Raw genomic sequence first — 21657 nt, forward strand, 5'->3', positions numbered from 1 at the left:
TTCTTACCATCAAAATTCTGAAAAGTGAAAGCTTTGTGGCTAATCTTGCTTTCTCTCTTCCTTGCATGTGCTTGAAGAGTAGCCTGTATACCAATGACACTAGCATGGCCCCAAATTGCATACATCAATAACATTGGATCATCAATATTATTATGGTATCACCCACGATACCAACTATCAATATATGGTAAAATGGCCCACCATCAAGTATCCCCAATCAACCATAGAGTGGAAATAATGTAGCACTATTCTTGTGGATTCGATTATCTCATTGAAGAAGTGAAGGAGTCGTAAACATTCTTGGTGTGCATTTGTTGTGCCTTGCTAAAAGTATAAGAAGGTACTGGATAATTTATTCTCATGTCCCTCTCAATACTAGACATAGCATGTACATAGACTTAACAAGCATAAGAATAAATAGTAGACTCTCGTATAATAAGAACTCGAAGGTAACACACTTACTCTTCCTAGCTGCAAGTCTTCATACATATATGAGGGTGTGTATTACAAGCCCATATGGTTGCAAGAGGAGACACACTCTCGAGTGAGCCCATGCTCACAGGCTTTAGAAGCCACCTACTTATTACATAAATTGATTTTGAAATGAGTCTATAACGATAAATTTAATAAGTCAAGAAATAAATAGAAAGAAGGTAACCTATAAATAACAAGTTTGTTTAAACTTGTGAAGACCGGGCTGATACTCAATGTCATTGTTGAATCTTATGCTTCCTTGATAAGTCTTGAAAGCCTTTCTAAATTACTTTCTTCAATTGGTAATGACATACTCTATGTACACATTGCCATTAGGAAGCAATACTCTATCTACATTACGTATGCCGTATAATAATCTGACCCCTAATTGAGAGATTTGAAGCCAATAAACAAACATGTGTAGCCAATCTCTTATCTTCCTTTTGTCATTAGGTAAGTACTTCAAGGAGTGTATAAAAGTTTGAGAATTGTTGAGCATCCCCACAAGATAGGCCTTATGTTCATCTTCAATGCAAGCAGCACCAAGCATGTTCGAATTCTCCTCTGTGGCCATGTATAAGAGATTGGGAATTGTGGAGCATCCTCACAAGAAAGGCCTTATCTTAGTCTTTAATGCAAGTAGCACCAATCATGTTCAATTTCTCCTCTATGGCCATGTGTTTGTTTGGCTCATGCGCTATGATAGAGAGAGCAAAGCATGCTAATAACATTAACCACTGTGAGGATCTACAAGCCTTGCATACTTCCATGTTTTTCCTCTATATAACACCTCTACCTCTCTTATGACCTTTTGTGTGGCCTCATCATCCATGCCCTTTTTTCTTTCATCCACTTTTTGTTCCATTTCATCCTTTAATAGAAAACATAACGATGAGTAAGAATTAGAACGAAAGCAAATGGACAACAAACGTAATCTCTAATTAAAAAATACAAGTTATTGGAGAAATTACCTAAAAAACAAGCTGTGCGAGTATTTGAATTGGAATCTTGTACCAACCCTTTTTTCCTCTTGCTCAACTATGTTTCAATCCATTTCTTATATTTTTCATCAAAACCCAGCAACAATAAGCATAGTAAGGTCCGATTCCCTAAGTTTCCTAATCTGAAAAAGCTTATCTCTAAATATGTTGGGAACATACCCAAACTCATTCATCCTATCACATGACATCATTTCAAGTAGTGATCCAAAACACATATAGTTTAATATGATAAGAGAAAGAGAAGTTCAATCAAGCCAATGAGATAAATTTCTTACTTGTTCAAGGCGAGTGAGAGAAAATAAAAGTTCTCCAACATCATTGTTCTCAAATGAAACAAAATCGCATGCTATAGTGTTTTAGCAAATCATTTGGGAATTCTGTAGGATCGTATAAACACAATTCTAAATGAATGAAATAAAAGATTCAATCATCCACTTAAAAAATAAGAATATGCTAAGCTCTTTTTGTGCAATCCCCATGAATGCTTTGTGTCAATTATTTTCATCAAGTATGTGGATCATTTTGCCTCTAAGGTATGGACCCCACTCTGCATCTTCACAGTATTCCATGCATCACCCTAGGACTCCCTCCTTTTGTATGTAAGAGGTGTCTCCTCCCCCTCTAAATCGCGGATGGAAACAATGAAGGCACCCTTACTTTCCAAGTAACCACCCAATTTCATAAAGACCTTGAGATATTTTTTATTTTGTAGATGGACTTAATTTTCTAATTGTTTTAGTTGGAATGAGCCTACATAGAGGTATTTTTGGTGGAGGTGACAAAGACTACGCCCTAATTCTCTCAAGGAACCCTTGAGGTGTACTAGTTTTTAAGAGCTTACCAAATATCGCTATTTTCCTTTTGCTTGTGCTTTTTGGCACATTTGTGTCCTATGTACTTTCTTGATGAGCACTTGATTCCCCCTCATTTTCCCCTTGATGAGCACTTTTCATTGCAATCTTTTCTTCATCCCTCCATCCATTACCATACATGACCTTCTTCACCCCCTTCTTGTCCTCCTTCATAACCCTCTTCACATTCATTACGTTCCTCACCTCCCTCCCCTTCTTTTCATCCAAAACATCCTTCCCCTTTTCTCTTTCAACACAAGAAGTTGCTCTTCAATGTGAATGTCTGCTTCTTTAAGCCCGAATAAACCTCGACACAAATTGCAAAAGAACCTTATGCACTAACACTCTAGCTTACCTGCACAATCTTTTTACGCTTAGATCAAGAGAAAGAAACCTCCATGTTATCGTATGAGCGCGCAGATTTAGAACAACAAGACCATGTAATATATCTACTTCCCTTTGACAAGCTAGGTAAGCTTATTATGACAGTTGAATGAGAAAAATATAAACAATAACATGTTATTAAATATCATTGAAATGCTTATGTAGATTTTTTCATTTTGCTTCATTTAAAATCTTTGTGAATGATAAAAAATATCTAGGTAATTTCTGAGAAAATTGCAAGAAAGATGTTACCCTTTGCCATATGATGCCACATACACCAAGCAAGTGCATGACATCAATTTAGCCTTACTTGCATCTCTAGACCTTGCCACTCACTATGCAATTTATGGATGACACATACCCTTTCCACTTTCACCTTTTAGGTGTTTCCACCTTACACCTTAGTACTAATTTGACCTTAGGAAAATACAACCACTCTTTGACCTTAGGAAAATACAACCACTCTTAGCTTTATGCTCACCCATTTACAAAATACATAGGATTCAAGATGATTATTTCAACATTTGCAAGCTTTGTAGTTCAAGCTTCAGGTTAGCGATAGAGAAGCTTCGTTGCATCTTACCTTCAAGTCACAAGGCATAATCCATGATCATCTCAACTTGCCATTTGTTAATTAATTTATTAATGAAAAAATAATTATACCTTTGCCACCACTTATAATTGTTTTAAATTTGAGCTCAAATTAGCAATCCTTGAAAAGAAAAAACATCGAAAACTATAAAACATAAAAAAATGCCATTTGCAAATGTGTTCACCCATCTCATTTATGAGAGTTACATCATAAATTTCTTGAAAATCGAATGACCATTTTTTTAATTGTTCAACTTTTAACAAATTTCGATCATTAATACAACCAGCTAGTCATGGACAAAATTTGCCAATGTTTTAATTACAATTAATGCGACTTTAATGCTTCAGCATTCGAAATTTGTAAATATGAAAAAAAGAAACCCGTAGATTTTTCCACATTACTAAAATAAGAAATTTTTAATGCACTTGCAAATCTTGAAGGGCATAAAAAACAAATCTTGAAAAAGAGTTGCAGCTAAATCACAAGATACCAACACCCTTTGTTGACAGAAAAGAGAGGACTCACAAAAATCCACCCACTATTTGCAACAATGTTCAGCAAAAGGGGAGGACAAAAAAAAAAACAAAACTTTAAATATGGCACCAAAATATTTTTCGAATTTCCATTAAATATATTTTGTGAGATTTTTAAGATTAAGAGTGTTTTTTCTAAGGTTTCATTTTAGTATGAAATGATTAATGCTATTGGTTGGGAAGTCGACTTGGTCGAAGGTTCGACCTTAGCAATGTTAGCATAGGCTGCAGCGGGCGCAAATCCGCCTACGTACAGCAGAATGAGCTGCCCCGCCAGCCACGACCCGCCTGGAACACCGTGGGACTATGCCCTCCTGGGGCTCGCGTCGGCAGCGACCTTGCCTTTCGTGGGAGCAAACCTGGTGGTGCTCGCTCACAGGCGGAGGCACTACTTCCGGGCGCAAGGTGGCGCCTCCCTCATCCTGGCGAGCTCCACAGCTGGCCTAATCTGGATCGTCTCCGCCTTTGTCACGCACCAGCACTTTCGCCGTAACGGCCACTTCCTCCTCCTCTGTACGCTCTGGAGCTTCTGGATCCAATTCACCTTCGGCTTCTGGCTCTGGCTCGCTATCCTGGTCGTCCGCCTGTTCCGTCTCTACCGCCTCTGCGCGACCGCCATCACGGCCTACCCTAGCGAAACTTGGACCTACCTGTACACGCTCTTCCTATGGGCTCCCAGCCTCATCTTCGCCCTCATCGCCACCGTCACAGATGGCAGCACTCCAGAATGGTATGTATGTATGCCGCCTCCTGCTCTTTCACATAAGGGTACACAACAAGGGTATATATGCATGCCTTCCCTGTTATTTATTCTCTCTTTCAAAACAAGGGTATGCATATATACCTTACTCTCTCATTCAAGGGCGTGTATATACGCTTCCCGTGCTCTTTCCTCTTATTCACATCAGAGTAAACAGCAAGGGTATGGATGTATGCCTCCCAAGCTGTTTCACAAAAGGGTATGCAACAAAGGTATGTATGCTGCCTCCCCTGCTCTCTTCACATCAAGGTTACACAACATGGATATGTATGTATGTCCTCCATAGTAACAGGAAACACCCGACTCCTAGCCAAAAATGTGGAAGGGTAGTTTCTCTAAAGTCGCCAATTTCCTAACCTCTTCTCAGGACTTACCCTATTCAGTTCTCGCGATCTCCTACGAATTATGATCCTCTTCAAGTCCCAATTTCTCTCAAACTTTTTCCCTTATTTCTATTTTATGTTACAATTTTACTTTTCACATATATTATCCATGTCGTTGTCCGTGTTCTTGTCTGTCTGAGGCGTTTCCATTTCCATTCCATGAAACTTTGATGCCTACCCTTATCTTTTCACATCAAGGTTACACAGCAAGGGTATGTATGTATACCTCGCCTGCTCTTTACTCTCTTTCACATCAAGGGTACACAACAAGCTATGTATGCATGCATTCCTTGCTTTTTAACAGCAAGGGTATGTATGTATGCATCCCTGGCTCGTTACTATCATTCACAAGGGTTTGTTCACAAGAAGGGTATGTGCACACAACAAGGGTATGTATTTAGGCTCTCTTTGCTCTTCGTTTCTCTCTCTCTCTCTCTCTCACACACACACACACACAAACAAAAAAAGAAAAAGAAAACAAGGGTCCGTGTCTTGCTTTTCATTCTCTTTCTGCAATTCCTTTGTCTAAGTTGTATTCTCACTTGGATACTTTTTGTTTCAATCAGGGAGGGAGAGATCTGTGCATCCTGCCATGTGCATAAAGTATGGAAATGGAGCGCCTTCCTTGTCTTTCCCTTGTTTTACTTCATCATACTGCTCATCCTCCTCTTCCGATCCAAGGACACCAAAGACTACATGATGGCCACTGAGTACTCACACACCAGTGAGTTCTCTCTCATGGCCTTTGTTATCTATCTCTTGTATGGCTTTGCCCTCATCACAAAAGCGGAGGACAAAACCTCTGGGCGGTGCTTCTTGACATTCTGTGTTTGTTGCCTTGTTTTCTTTCACTTTTGGGTCCGAATGGGATGGCCCGTTTACCTATGCCTTTTCAAGGGTGAGTCTGAAATGGACAGCTTTGAGGAGGAGCTACGATGCTGCGGTGCAGATTGCTTTGATAAACTAAGCTCCACTAGAAGCTCTTCTCAATCCACAGGAAGATTTTCCTTTGCACTACGTGACGGTGATTGGATCTTGAGGGCAATTGATGCTGCCATGAATGAAGCTTCGGAGTGCAAGGTAAATCTAATTCTTCTGAAAGCCATGTGACTGGCACTGCTCTCTTTAATTAGTTTTTTGCTCACATTGGGTGTAGTTGGAAGATTTGTGTTATGCATACATGTTGCTCGGCCAATATTAGAACTACATCATGGGACATCTATTTCTCAGCCTTCATAATGTCTTTATGTTTGTGTAGGTTGTACATGTTCTATGGCTGATATAGAATCAGATTGTGGGAGCATTTAGACGCCCAGCCTTGATAGAGTCTTCACATTTGTGTAGTTTATACCCCCAACCTTGATGACGTCTTTTAGGATTGCCTAATTTGACCAGGACAACAAGGGCAAAGCTTAGACTTCTTTTAGAGGGCCTATTAGAGTTGCGAGTTTAGGGGAAAGTCCATTTCAAGTAGGGGCTATTGAGGGCTATAAGGGAAAGTACTTTACTACTAAGCATACGAGGTCCATAGTGTCAATCCGACTAAATGAGCTAGCGCCATACAACCTTTAAACCACTGGCGGCATATCAACCATAATCTCACCAACCATGCATGTGGCATAAGTGCGGAGATGTCATCTTGGCGTGCCATCCATATCCGCACTAGTTGAGGTCGATATCTCAACATTTCCCCTTGAGATCAAACCCATGTCTCCATAGTAGCAATGAAATGCATTTCTTTGCTGAAAGAAACTTGGAAACGCTTATCAAACGTTTCCTGGGTAGGACATGCGTTTCTTTGAAGCCTTTTTTAAAAAGTAGTATTTTTGTTCCAAATTTCAACGAAGCAAATGTCGTGCACGCTTTTCGATAGCGTTTTTGGGTTTCCGTTGGTGGCTCATCAACATTGATTTCTACGCCCACGTACTACTGCAGCTCTCACTGCCTCCCTTGGATCACGTGCCTCCCTTGGATCACGTGCCTGCCGCTAGTTTTTTCTTTTCTTTTCTTTGCTTTATCCTGTAGCTTGCTGATTTGGGTCAGTTTGGGGCAGCAAATTGATGCTAAAAATTGGGGGTTTTCTTCATAGAGACCCATTAAGCTTGTAGCTTGCTGATTTGGGTCAATTTGGGGCAGCAAGTTGATGCTGAAAATTGGGGGTTTTCTTCAAAGAGACCCCATTAAGCCTCCACTATGTGCCTAGACTTTGGAGTCCACGACTTCTCTCTCCCTTTTGAGCTCCTATGTGCGCAAGGCCTCGTAAGAGAACCCCTCCCACTCACATCCAATGCGGCTGATTGCCCTTATGGCCTTCCTCCATCGTTGGGTGAACACAATATTGAAAGACAAAGCACACTGTATGAAAAGCTTTGTTAGCTCTTCTTTGCTCGCCTTTGTAGGCTAGCTTTGATACTCTCTTTTTGCAAGCCATTAGCAATGGGGATGCCTTATGCCCGTGGTGCTGAGCTACCTTCTGAAACCCTTTGTTTCTTGGGAATACTTGTACTACTTGTGATGGAGACATCCACTTCATCTTCATTACTCTCCTTTTCTGCTGGCAACTTCATTTGGGCTATTAGTTTGGCTCTCTTCCACTCTTGTAATGATGCCTTGATGGCATTCGGCACAGCTAGACAAGAGCAAACTCCCTTCCCTCCTAGATGTCTGAAATGGGCCTTCACCCGTTCTATGCTGCCACCGTACTGCAACCCATAGTAATTGCACTTCCACTTGCAAGCACCTCCACCCTTGTATGAGCCCGATTCGGTCACATCTCTTGTGCGAGGCCTTTTGTTGAAGAGACGTATTTGCAGAGAATCCCCGATTTTTATTAAGGAAACATTAACTTGAATTGACAAAAATCAAACATGTAATCAATTTAATTGACCCTTGGGCATTAGAGATGGAGATAGAGCCGCTCAAGGAAACATGGCAAAAATATGGATGTAGTGTTCTATGTGACGGATGGTCGGATGTTAGAAAGAGGAATGTTTATAACATCCTCGTCTCATCATGCAAGGGCATAATGTTCTTGCACGCCATAGCTGCATCTGTAGCATAGGGACAGTGGTCACAAGTGAGTACATTTGGTGACACATTCAAGAGCTTGTAATGGAGATTGGGCCACATAATATAGTATAGGTGATCACTGATAATGACTCAAATTGTGTCTCCATGGGTAGGATGTGTGAGGAGTTTCCTGCCATTGTTTGGACTTCATTGGCTGCTGAGGGCTTGGAACTCCTCATTGAGAATGTGGCAAAGATAGTCAGACTTCTTCAAGACCTCTCGCATGATGGTGAAGTTTGTGACAAAGAGGTTGAAGGTGATTGCTATATATGGTCCATAGCGACTTGGAGCTTCCCAAACATTTAGCCACCCGATTTGCATACACATTCATTGTGGTTGAGAGGCTGGTGAGTATCCACCAGCGACACTTACGCACAATGGTTTCCAGGGAGTGGATGGCTTGGGATGGTCATGAGATTCCCAAGGCTGTCACATTTGTGCGTGTTGTCATGAGAGACACTTGGTGGCAAGAGACTGAAGGTCTTGTAAAAGTGTTCTCCATATCACCGACATGGAGGGCAACACTCTTGGACTCTTGTATGAGTTCATGGATAGAATTAGCGAGGCTTTGAACCATTGCAATGTCTTATCACCATAGAGGTATGTTGCATTATGCATGTACTCTTAGTCTCTTTGACTCTTCAATCTTAATCTTAGGTATATGACATATCATGGCTGTTTTTATATGATCTAGGACATTCGAGCCATGTGGAACACGGTGGGATTGGTTTCATAGACCAATCCATGCAGTTGCTCACATATTGCATCCTCTTTGGAGGAATGAGGAGCAATACAATAATGAGGAGCTTGAGAATGAGTACAATCAGAGATGCACACAGTAGGAGATGCGGACCAGCTGAGACCAGCTGAGACAGCTGGAGGATAAGCTACTTATTTTCCGAAATGGTAGCTTTAAATTTGGTTCAATGACAATCAAAATGCGAGACACAGCTACAACGAGTGTCGTGGTGGGAGAAATATGTAATCAATATCCCTCACTTGGTGATTCTTGATTCTTGAGTCTTGCAAAAGAATCCACTCGTAGTATACCTATTAGTAATTCACTAATAAGAGCTTCAACTTCTTTTGTTGCATGAATTATGATAGAAATCTTTCGCCATTTGAATCCTATCATAGGATTGTAGCTTAGGTCCTTGTGAGAGGAATTGAAGCACTGGGGTCCTCTTTCACACAAAGAAGAGGAATCGGTTGTTCATTGCTAAATTAGAGCGGTTGAGGTTGGTATTTTGTCATTGCAATCTCCGCCTAATTGAGTAGGTATGCAATCCCATCGAGCCTCGCCAAGTCAATGTTGATAAAATGGACATTGAGAAAGTGAAAGAACTCCCAGAGATTCCTCAAGTGGAGGAGCTTTTCTAGGAGGTATTCTAGTTTCCATCCTTTTATATGCTGACGATATTGTACTCATTGCAGATTCTAAGGAGGGGCTACAGAAGCACATGGATACTCTACATGATTTTTGCACACAGAGGGGGGCTCTCAGTCAAACCCAAGGTTATGTTATTCCACACCTCCTACCCAATTGTAGGCCGTACAGAGATCACTTACATGGGTAGCAGGGTTGAGGTGGTGCACTCGTATGTCTATCTCGGAACTACCTTCACTAGGTCACACTTCTTTATGGGACAAGTAGTAGAGGATAGACTCACTAGAGGATATGCGGCTCTAGCTTTATTGGTGAGGCAGTGTTTGCGGGTGCATTTTTAGGAGCCGAGGACGAAGGGTTGGCTTTTTGACACCCTAGCCACCCCAACACTTGATGTATGGAGCTCCCTTTTGGGCACCGGATTTATCTGCAGCAAATTGGCAGCGCATAGAGCATCTATTAGGGCTATACACATGTAACTATGGATCACATTGGTAGGCCCATTGCCTAACAAGATGTAGTACTAGAGAGATCATTTCCTGAGATTCTGTCACCATTTGGCCACCCAATTGGTCCACCCGTGCTTTCTTATCATGTATGTATATTGGACTGGTGTCCATGGCAGTTGTATATGCCGGGGATTGATCCCACTCATGTGTTTTTGCTTTGGCTTTCCGTTGGGACTTGTGCCTCCATGTACATGCCCGGAAATGCTTGGTGGATTGGTGTTCCATTGAGTCTGGTACCTCGTGTTCTTGCTTGGAGCACGTCTATTTTGGTATAGTCTCATGAATGGGGATTGTCCATACCAATGCTGCATTGCATAGCATCTTTATGTGCTTGCTTGCAATTGACCAATGTGCTTGCTTGCAATTGAAATTGCATGTTGTTTTCATGCTTGCTTGACCAATGTGTAGTTCCGGGTAAGGGGACGCCCGCCCGCGAACCGTGCGTGTGAAACTGTTTGCTGACGTGGTTATGTGGCATGTGATAGGTGGTAAGTATTGGTTATAAACCTAGCCTTAGGAGTTAGCACTAATTTATAAGTGAGTGTGTACACACTTCATTAAGGTTTGGGCGACCAAAACTCACTTATAAATTATGACCAGCTCGGTGTTCACACACACTAATGTCCCGAGGTGGACATAACCCAATGTCCACCACCCAAACCTTATCCCCTTTGTACAAAGGGAGTAACCAGCCATGTGTCCACTCTAGCTTGCTCCACAAAGCACCTGCCTACCACCTACACTGGACAACTCACCACCTCACTCCTCCTCCTCTCTCTAGAGATTGGCGTCTCCTTCATGAGGGCTGTTGGGCTGCATTTTTTGCACTTTCTCCTTCCCAACTCCATTTCCACTTCATGTTGCCAAACAACCCTCTCCAGAACAAACTCGTTATCCGTGGATCACGGTCACTAATGATAGACGTAGGCAAGCCATGATACTTGAAGATGTTCGCCATGAACAACTTCACCATATGATCCACTTTGATTGTCTTACGCACGGGAATGAAGTGAGCCTGCTTACTGAACCTGCATATGATAGTCCAAATGCCATCATTGCCCGTTTGTGTCCGTGGAAGATCAAATATAAAATCCATGGCCATGCTGTCCCAAGGTCTATCTGGAATAGGTAAAGGCTGTAATAACCCTGGTGTCTTTTGAGGGTCAAACTTTACCTTCTGACATACGATGCATTGCCTCACAAAGGCATCAATACCTCTATGACTTGCATACGGAACACACAGTCTGCCATGCATCAATAAAAACCCATCTCTGAGAGTATAGTGCTCATGCCGCTGACCCTCAGACATCTGATCATACAACCTGCCAAAGTCCTCATCATGGGCATACTGCTCTTTCATTTCATCAAGCTCATGATGATAAGCAAGTGAAACTACAGAGACCTGTGGCTTGCGTGACAAAGCATCTGCCACTACATTCTTTTTGCCTTCCACATGCACAATCTGAAAGTGAAACATAGACAAAAAGTTTGCCCAACGCATATGCTTCTCTGAAAGCTTAGTTTGCGTGAGGAAATAACGCAAGGTCTGATGATATGTTTGTTAGAAGTCATCTCCTGTCTATTTTGATACACCAGGGCCTTTGTTGTGGGTGTGCCCGCCCTTATGAGGTGTTTTATCATTTTTCCACACTCCCCGTATTTTTCCCCTATTTTTTTCCCATTTTTTTGAGGTTTGGGAGGGCTGCCAGGTGATGCCAGGAGCACCCCAGTGCTGGCCGACTCCATGTTGATTAGTCGTGGACTATTGGGCTGCTGGCCGACTGGATTTCATCAGTCGTGGGCACCTGTTTGCTGGCCGACTGCATTTATGCAGTCGTGGGACCTTTTCATCAGTCGTGGGCATTCTTTCTGCTGGCCGACTGCCCTCTATGGGATGTATATATAGGTCCCCAGCCCCCATACCTTATTTGTATCATTTCTCGGGATCTTCTTGTGTATATAGAGCAGAGTTACACGCCTACATCTCTCTCTCTCTCTTGTGCTGTTTTTCTGCCTGCGTTTTTGCTCGTGTTCCCAGATTTGGTCATCATCTCCGCTGCATATTCTGACATGGTATCAGAGCCCTAGGCTCTAGATAGGTCTTGGGATTTGTGTGAGCAAGAGGGGGATTGTTTTTGTGGCTGATTGGTGGACTGTTTTGGGCTGATCGGGAAGAGGAGAAGCAAGAGGAAGACGGGCTGATTTGCTGGACAGCCACTTGCAGGTTTTAGTTCTTCTTTGTTCCCACCCACCCACCCTTTTCAGAGTACATCCCCGCTATGGCAGATCTGTTTGAGATGGCCGAGAGACATGTGAAGATCCCGACACTCCCCACGTTCCCGGTGGACCGTCAGTTGGACGGGAGCAACTACGGCATATGGAAGGTGATGATGGAATCCGTTCTGGAGTCCTATGATCTCGCCGATTTCAGGCGTATGAGGCAACAGAGACGGAGATGTATGCATGATGCACAGACTCCTTTGACACAGGTGAGAGAGGCAGCTACAGTGACTAAGTACGCCAGTACGGTGATGTCACCTTTGCCTCTAGTGTTCCTCCTGCATACTTTGATGGATGCTCACTTTCTCCACGTTGGTTGCTAGATGCAGATGCTATGTTTCACGTCACGTCTCATCGTGAGTGGTTTAGCACATTTTCTAGTGGGAGACTTGGTTGTATGCATCTACATGGCTCAGTGTATGAGATCGCAGGTGCAGGAGACATATGCTTGTCATTGCCTAGTGGTGTTCTGTACACACTTAGTCATGTGCGCTATGTTCCAGATTTGGGAGGACAGAGTCTCATTTCAGTGAGACAGTTGAGAGACACTGGTTGTCAGGTACTGCTTAGAGAGCGGTCTTTCCAGATGCATTTGGGTTCGCTGGTTATTGCGAGAGGTGCCAGGAGTGGCGTGGTATACCCTTTGCATGTTTCTCATTTTGGAGACGGTGTAGTCTCTGTGATATTGCAGCCATGTGGAAAGCGAGAGATGAGACGTGTCTCTTTTGCAGATGCGCTGCAGGATGCTCAGACATTGATTGAGCAGGATGCTCACACGTTAGTCGAGCAGGGAGATCTAGCTGTGCAGGACATGTTTGTGTGCGGACATGTAGAGCGGGAGTGCTCTAGTGAGGCACATCAGATTATTCCTCCTAGGACGGAGATGCCTCCTTTGACGGAGATGAGTGACTGAGAGTTCTTTGACATGCTTATGTCAGACGAGTCACAGGACGCTCAGACATTGGTCGAGCAGGTAGAGTCAGCTGTGCATGATACGTCTATGTATAGACAGGTAGAGCGTCTTTGCGCTAGTGAGTCACAGCAGAGTATCGGAGAGGCCATACAGTGGCCGAATGATTGCAGTGGTGCTGATTCTTCGGTTTTGCAGTCATTCTTGTCTTATATGCCTTTGCCAGATGATGCTGACATTGTGATGCATGGACAGGTAGATCTTGAGGATGCATATGGCACTGAGGTTGCTGATAGTGATAGGTTGGCTGAGATAGTGCAGGTTTAGTCAGCTTTCGGGTCTCTCATGTCTGACCTTTTGGTCTCGAGACCTGATCTTGCTTATGCGGTTGGTGCATTTGCAGTGGGGGTTGTTAGCCGTTCGGTGGCTAACACTGGCATTGTGCATTGCGGAGCTTTGCAGGTCCTTATTAGATACCTGCATGAGGTGCATGTATGCTCTAGCAGTGTTGCGCACTCTGAGTGGTCGCTAGAGCGCATACAGGTGCATGCACGTACTTGGAGTGAGCCAGTGGGCGTAGGTTGAGAGCCGTCTTCTCTCACCTCTTGTATATACTAGTTGTAGGCTAGTTTTTCTCTCCACTTATCGGCACATAGCCTTTAGTGGGAGAATGTTGGGTAAAGGTAGTGTGCCTGCACCCAGTGTCCGGCCGCCCACTTATGTACACACATCTCCTTATTCTTTTAGTTAGTGAATAAGGGGCTCACTCTCTCTTGGTTGAGACAGTGGATAGCTCCACCCCCCATCTCTCGTGTCTGCTCTCCTCCTTCTCCCTCTCTTTCTCTCTCGTGTGTGCTTGCTCCGCTCCCGCATCAGTCCAACAGTGACAGAAAAGTTGGTTCTCCATAGCTCTGGCAATCCTTTCTCCCAGTCCCAATAGTTCCCATGTTCTCCCATACAATCTCAACTCTGATCAACAAGCATGGTGTGGAAACAATGAAACATTCTCTCCACAATCACAACACGAATCCACGTGTATGGTGGAGTGTTCATTGAATTGCCCTCTCACAATCCCAACATGAATCCACATGCATGGTGAGATGAACAATGAACCTCTTGGCCTCTGTATGGGAAGATAGTGATTCTAATATGGCATAAAGATAAATAAATCCATGTCCCAAATAAATGGGCAACACAAAACAGTCCCATAAGTCCAGATATCATAATCATGTCCCAAGTAAATGGGCGAGACAAATCAGTCCCATAAGTCCAGATATCATAATCCATGTCCCAAGTAAATGGGCGAGACAAATCAGTCTCATAAGTCCAGATATCATAATCCATGTCCCAAGTAAACGGGCGAGACAAAATAAGTCTCTTGCCAACAAGACATCGGTCCACATGACCCTTGGCATAGACATAAGTCCCGTGCCAACTAGGCGTCATGTCCACTTTACCACTTGCACTCCGTGTTGGTACTCTGACCACACACCTTGGATGAGAGGTGGGCTCAAGTTACAAGATAAAACAATCACTCGCAAGCATAGATAACCTGGTGTTCCATAAGCATTTCTGCTACACATAGTTTATAGGCATTTTGGCTACCCATAGTTTGTAGGCATTTCGGCCACCAACTCACACTACCCTCTCAAGTACCCATGTTCCCTTCCATCTGCTCTCTATTGTTCCACCTAGATATGGTAGAAACAATCTTCAAGAGAGCACGTAGGACAAGAGAACACTACACACGGCATGTTGTGCTCGATACTACCCTCTGAAGTGCCCATGTTCCCTTCCATCTGCTCTCTATTGTTCCACCCACACATGGTAGAAACAATCTTCAAGAGAGCACGTAGGACAAGAGAACACTACACAGGGTATGTGAACCATGAGTTTCATAATTTCAATGCATCCCAAATAAAGGGAGCCAAAAAGAATAATCCATCCAAGTAAAAGGGAGTCATAAACATAATTCATAACCTGAGGATGGATCCAAATCCCTAGAAAAGAAGTCCAGGAATCCATAGATCTGTATACCACAACTCTTACCACATACTCCGTGCTAACCACACACTGTGAGTAGAGGTGGACTTTTATCCATAAAAGCATTATATCCATGAGATATCCAAATATTTCTTCTCTATAAACTGGGACAGATTCGTCCATAATCTTGTCCAAGAAAGAAATCTCCATAGATATAATCCATCCCAATAAAGGGAGCCATAAACAATGTTTCCCTGAAACCATCTCAAGGCAAACAACACCACCTTTCTCCTTGCATGGCTATACAAGGGTTAGTGAACATCAAAAACACTTCATAGTAAATAGCCAAGGCACCAACTTTGCAAACTCAAAGTATACTTAGCTTTTCTTTGCCAAGTTGGTCATGAAGCCAAAAGAAATATCTCCTCACCATATCCTTAAGATATCCCGAGATATATCTTCATATAGCTTGCTTGTAAGCTTGATAATATAATCCACAATATCCATATGGAAAGAGTGCTAAACGTGTGCACATAAAGCCAACTCCACACTTCCAAGATAAAATTTTATGAATTCATAAATCTTAGATCAACAAGCTGTCTACTGTGCTCATGCTCTTGCTTCATAAGCTATGAAGCTGGTAAGTGTGGTCCCCACTTGAGATCTTTTCTCTTCCTTATTGATAGAAGGAAGCCTCCGCTTCCAAGAAAGCCTATGCTGTGATACCAATGTAACTCGCGGGCGGGTGCTCGGGGAACTAGGGCCTTTGACACACTTGTTGATACCATCAATGCATATTAAAACATTTAAACATGGCCACAGCCTTAATATATATATATATCCATCATCACTTTGCATGAAATATAAAAGCTAGACAAAACATCCAGAAATGCTGAAAGTGGAGCTTGCACGTGTGACACCACATAGAGGCCGGAATGGGCCGCCCCCCCCCTTGGAGTATTTTATTACCCAAGGAGAATAATATCATGTACAAGCTTTGTGGGCCTTACCCTCCCCATGGGAGATGCCGGATTATCCATATACAAATGCCATAACACAGCCCAACACGAGGCTACCAAGCCGGAACACAGGCTGTAGAAATGCCGAGCCAACAATATAATCCATATACCTCCGTGTGGGTACTGATTCTTCCCCAAAAACCATGGGTCTTCATGCAATAGAGCTGGTACAGCAAGTACAACGCTCCATTCAGCCGATACAATAGGTACAGTGGCTGGTACAGTAGGTACAAATGTTGGTACAGCAGGTACAATGATTGGTTGTCATGTGCATCCGTTCATCCCAATGCTCATAGACATGTATATTCTCATAAGCAAATATATGGGTAGATTTAGGGGCAGATTTAGAGCAGATTTTGCAGCCCTACAAGCTCCCGGAAGTGCCCAAGACATAGCCCAATGGTTGGGACACCTTTTGGGCATAGTTTGGACACAAAATATGACTGTTTGGACAAGGTTTTGTGGGAAAAATAGGCAAAACCGACTTGATTACGAATTCATTCCTTTTTCCTATAAATAGGATCATTAGGCATTCATTAGAATCATCATTCAAAGATCAAGAGGATCCATTTGTCAGAGTCTGCAAGGCAGCAAGGACACAGTGGTGGATCAACAGGAGCTTCTCTTGCTCGATTGCAAGTAGAGGGTTGCAAGGATCTTTGGTATGCATCATGAAGCTGTGAATCAGTAAGATCATTGTATATATAGCATGTTTTGGCAATATATAGTAGATTAGGTCTCTCTCTCCTTCTCTTTTGTGTCTTTGCTAAACATAGGATTAGCGTTATCTTCTTTGCTTAGCGTTAATCATGAACACGCTTCCGCAACTCATGTTACATTGGTATCAGAGCTTAGGTCATCCTAGGACAGTTTTTAGCTTATATTTGGTGCATGCTGAATTAGGGTTTCTGAAATTAGGGTTTGCATTTTAGGGTTTACGAGCAACATTAGGGTTTGCGTTTTTGCGTTAAATCTACGTTTTTGCATCAACTTTTTGCTCATTTTCAGCATAGTATAGTGCTAGAAAGTCTAGTTTTCAGCCTAGCATGATCCTAGGGAGTTTAGAAAGCATGTAGAACTCTAGAGTTAGGGTTTTTGGGCTAATTACAACAGGAAAAACAACAAAATAATATCATGAGTTCAGAGGCAATGGACGATGACTTTCTCACGACTTTGCAGAGTCGTCGAAGACAGGAAGATGAACGATACAAAAGGGAACAAGAACGCTATGCTGAGTATGAACAAATCATCGTTGGGGCCAAGTTTAGGCAACAACTCATAGAAGAGCTTCAAGAAGAGATGCGTCAAGACCCACTTCTATACGAGCAAAGATGGACACAACTCAAGGAGACATGGGCACAATTCATGGCAGCATCGACAAAGGCCAAGAAGGAATCACCTAGGGTTGTAAAGCAGCCCATGACCGAGAGCGTTTACCCAACGAAAAGAGAGCTTCTAAGACAAGAGTTCTCGGGAGACGTGATCACAGAAAGAGGTGTTTCCGAGGAGGTGCCATTACCCGGGATGCACATGCCAGAACCAGAACCAAAGCCAAAGCTAGAGCCAGAAGCCAAACCAAAACCAGAACCACAGCTCGCGCAAGTGGATCTTTCCAAATCCTATTTGGAGGAGGATGAGGTCCACCCAATAGTTCCCAAGGAGGTGGATCTCTCCAAATCCTATTTGGAGAAGGATGAGGTCATCTCGACAATTTCAGAGGAGTTTTCAGAAGATCTAAAGACCAAGCCAGAGAACTTGAAGACCAAGTTAGAGAACTTGGGGATTGAGCCGATGGATATGAAGTGCAATCTTCAATTGGACCAGAAGGAAAATGGAGCAAAGGTGTATGGATTACCCCAGTGCTCCAAGCTTAGCAAAAGGGGATGTCATGTGCATCCGTTCATCCCAATGCTCATAGACATGTATATTCTCATAAGCAAATATATGGGTAGATTTAGGGGCAGATTTAGAGCAGATTTTGCAGCCCTACAAGCTCCCGGAAGTGCCCAAGACATAGCCCAATGGTTGGGACACCTTTTGGGCATAGTTTGGACACAAAATATGACTGTTTGGACAAGGTTTTGTGGGAAAAATAGGCAAAACCGACTTGATTACGAATTCATTCCTTTTTCCTATAAATAGGATCATTAGGCATTCATTAGAATCATCATTCAAAGATCAAGAGGATCCATTTGTCAGAGTCTGCAAGGCAGCAAGGACACAGTGGTGGATCAACAGGAGCTTCTCTTGCTCGATTGCAAGTAGAGGGTTGCAAGGATCTTTGGTATGCATCATGAAGCTGTGAATCAGCAAGATCATTGTATATATAGCATGTTTTGGCAATATATAGTAGATTAGGTCTCTCTCTCCTTCTCTTTTGTGTCTTTGCTAAACATAGGATTAGCGTTATCTTCTTTGCTTAGCGTTAATCATGAACACGCTTCCGCAACGCATGTTACATTGGTATAGCAGGTATAGTGGCTGGTACAGCAAGTACAAAAGATGGTACAACTGGTACAATGGTTGGTACAGCAGGCACAAGTACGAGGACTGATACAGCCAGTACAGTGGCTGGTACAGCAGGTACAAGGGCTGGTACAACAAGTGCAATGGCTAGAAATCATAATAAACGATTAAATACCCTTGCCTTCAGTATTTCTTCGTGATGGAAGCCTCCAAAACAGTCCCCAACAGTCGGTATTCTTCATGGGCAGCCTTCAAGAGAGAGAGAAAGAGAGTAGCCATCATTAGGGCAGCCTGTAACGGTGGTAGAGGCTACTGTGCAGCAAGAGAGCCTTTTTTAATGAAAAGAGAGGGCTCTAATTTATAGATTTGGGCCTCCCATGAGCTAAAATGGCAAGAGAAGGCTACAATGACAAGTGGAGAGCCACACAATAGCTGGAGTGACAAGTGTGAGGCCACTTGTGTCACTTTGATCCACTTTCTTGCCACATGTCCCAATCTAAGAGATGGGTTCTCCCATAATCTTTACCTCTAAAAATATCCCAACTAGTAGACATTCTGTCATAGGCACTTTGCCAACTCTTCGTATCTGCTCAATCCCAGATGTAACGACGCGAACAGAATTTCCATTGGAGTCGGGCCAAAAATAGCAACTCTCCCAAATTTTAGGAGTGTGGTCCTTTGTATTCTAGGATAATCCCCCATTCCCAAAGCTTGTACTTTCCAAATATTTAGACATCCTGGAGTCCACCAGACTCCTTTCATACTCAGAAATGTCGAGGCTGGTGACACGAAGTGCTGCCGATTGGGAGAAAGAGTGGCTAGAAAGGGGCGAAGGAGTGAAAGGGCAGGTGTAGTAGTCAAAGAGAGGTGTTCAAGCAAAGAGCAGTATAAAAAGGGATGAGAGCTTATAGGGGGAGTGGTGGGTTTGAGACAGCAAGCAAGAGAAAGGTGTGGCTTGGGAAAAATATGTAGCTGCAACTGTAGGGTAAGGTATGCGATGTCCTAATGTGTGCGCCTGAGGTATGAGTAAGGTGTGCTTCCATTCATCTTTTGGATTCTTTTTTTTTTTTTGTAAAGTCAATAGCATTGTCTTGTGTGTTGATTCTACACAAGTCAGCAGTCACCATACATACTATTCTGATATAAAGAGTACTTGATTTTTCAGGAAAGGATAAATCAGTTAGAACAAAAAAAGAATGTGTTGTCTACTAGGATGAAGCAGCTGGAGATGTCAACAAGCCCAATCCCTGTGTCTTCTTCTGTGCATAACAAGGCAATACGATTGGTAAGCTCCAAGTATTGAAATGTGGGAGAGAGCCTGAGGTGTCTTTTTGGGTTGTAAGCCCTGTGTTTCTTTGACCAAGTAAATTAATAACTGAAATCATGACTTCTAACCACAAAACAGAAGTTAAGGTCATATAACTGGGACAGCAGTAGGTTTCAGCTCTCGTGAGGAAAAGATTTACCATTCTCTACACACATGTTTTAAGGCTACATTTGAAGCAATTCTTTACCAAAAGCAAATTCAATCCAATAGCTCTTTTTGGGCTTGTTGGTAAAGTTGAAGGATGGGTCTATGCATTTGTACATAGAATACAGCACATTAAATCCAATAGCTCTTTTTGGGCTTGTTGTTTAAGTTGAAGGATGGGTCTATCCATTTATACATAGAATACAGCACATTAAATAAGATTGCAATAGAGAACAAGTATCAATTGCTTTCCATTAATGAGCACTTTGACCAGCTTCAAGGAGCTAAATACTTTTTGATAGTAGATCTTTAATATGGGTATCACCATGGCTAAGCTCCCTCAAATCCCTAGTTCATGCATCGGCCCTCATAGGAATCCCATAACACAGGATGTACCAAAAATAGTTATCTGATGTGTAAATAGTATGTCTCGAATTTAAGTCACAGCAACAAGCAGGAAGCTCTATGCATTGAGTCTGTTTAGCCTTTTCAGTAGCAACAGTAGACATCTAATGTCCTTTTGCTAGTGGGAGGAGAGTGGCAACAATTCTGACTTATTAGCATGATCTCAACTTGAAAAAAAAAAAAGGGGCAGGGGGCGCTGTGTGTGCACCCTCCATGGTTGACCGTTCTTAGAGGGGGACCATTTATGCTATGAGGTGGGTGGGAAGAGCCTGCAATGCCAAGTGATCCCCTCCTAGTCTTTAGACTTCAAATGTCTCAGATATGTGGAAAATTTGTCATATGTTCTTGCATGGCCCTGGAGATACCGTGGAGGTTCTACCAACGGCCACATAGGGTGTGGATCAGGTGGACTGGTTCATGGGCATTCTACTGGCCGTTGTGACAGTTTCTACTTGTAGGACAAGTGGAGCATGTCCGTGTCATGGGGGATGAAGTCTGTCTCCATTGCCCAGGTGATGAAGTGCTCACTTTGTTGGTCTTAGGTGCATGCAGGAAGTGCCATGAGACTTGCTATCGTTTTGTGAGTGAGCTCATGTGTTTTGGGAGTGTGTAGCTCCGACCTACAAATGTTTTGGATGAGATGGAGGCATCAAGCCTTAAAGGTTTAGCTTCTTCTGGTAATGAACAACAAATCAGCGCAGAAAGTGAAGATACTTTTTGTTGGTTCTATACTGGGTGGACATCCATGGTGCATGTGCAGAGAAGAGAGACAGTGAACAGATGTAACAACGTGAAAGTAAGAGAGCAAACGATTGTAATGTACATGGGCGCCCTTTGACAAAGTGCTTTCTTTCTTTGGTCTTATTATTTTTCCTTTTCTCGTGAAATGTGGCACATACTTTAAGCTTCCATATACCATGGAGCTTACTTAATTTGAATGCATATTATGTCCTTCGTAAATAATTATTTATCAACACCACAATATATTCAAAGGGGAAAAAAAAAGTATTATGCATGTGAGCTCTCTTGATCTATTTCCAATACCAGAAGGAGACGAGTTTAAATCATAGTTTTAGCTTTGCTAACATCCCTTGTATAATTTTAAAATTGTGGTTCCCTTTGATTAAAAATAAGTCAACCAAGAAAAACATTTGAGGCTTGCAATATATATATATATATA

The 21657-nt window shown here is 42.7% G+C and overlaps 1 protein-coding gene across 3 annotated transcripts; it reads left to right on the top strand.

Annotated features, from left to right (window-relative positions):
• Positions 1 to 4002: 4002 nt before the first annotated feature.
• Positions 4003 to 21432, top strand: LOC147621305 (uncharacterized). Of its 3 annotated transcripts, none has more exons than XM_086824017.1 (4): positions 4003 to 4565; positions 5545 to 6058; positions 19767 to 19886; positions 21020 to 21432. In XM_086824017.1, exons 1-4 carry the CDS (start codon positions 4096 to 4098, stop codon positions 21059 to 21061), a joined length of 1146 nt encoding a protein of 381 aa, XP_086680143.1. In that variant the 5' UTR covers positions 4003 to 4095; the 3' UTR covers positions 21062 to 21432. The 3 variants fall into 3 exon arrangements, with proteins under 3 accessions (XP_086680143.1, XP_086680145.1, XP_086680144.1); XM_086824019.1 differs by having other exon boundaries at positions 21030 to 21432; XM_086824018.1 differs by lacking the exon at positions 21020 to 21432 and having other exon boundaries at positions 19767 to 20330.
• Positions 21433 to 21657: the final 225 nt, after the last annotated feature.

The sequence above is a fragment of the Cibotium barometz genome, chromosome 30, assembly GCF_041138505.1.
Source record: "Cibotium barometz isolate CiBa-2024 chromosome 30, ASM4113850v1, whole genome shotgun sequence".
NCBI classification, from domain to species: Eukaryota; Viridiplantae; Streptophyta; class Polypodiopsida; order Cyatheales; family Cibotiaceae; genus Cibotium; species Cibotium barometz.

What these genes read in the sequence shown, in the direction of transcription:
- LOC147621305 (XM_086824017.1), top strand. Translation starts at nt 4,096, where the DNA reads ATGAGCTGCCCCGCCAGCCACGACCCGCCTGGAACACCGTGGGACTAT. An exon ending in GATGGCAGCACTCCAGAATG is followed by an intron (nt 4,566 to 5,544) that starts GTATGTATGTAT and finishes TGTTTCAATCAG; the next exon opens with GGAGGGAGAGATCTGTGCAT. An exon ending in ATAACAAGGCAATACGATTG is followed by an intron (nt 19,887 to 21,019) that starts GTAAGCTCCAAG and finishes TGTTGGTCTTAG; the next exon opens with GTGCATGCAGGAAGTGCCAT.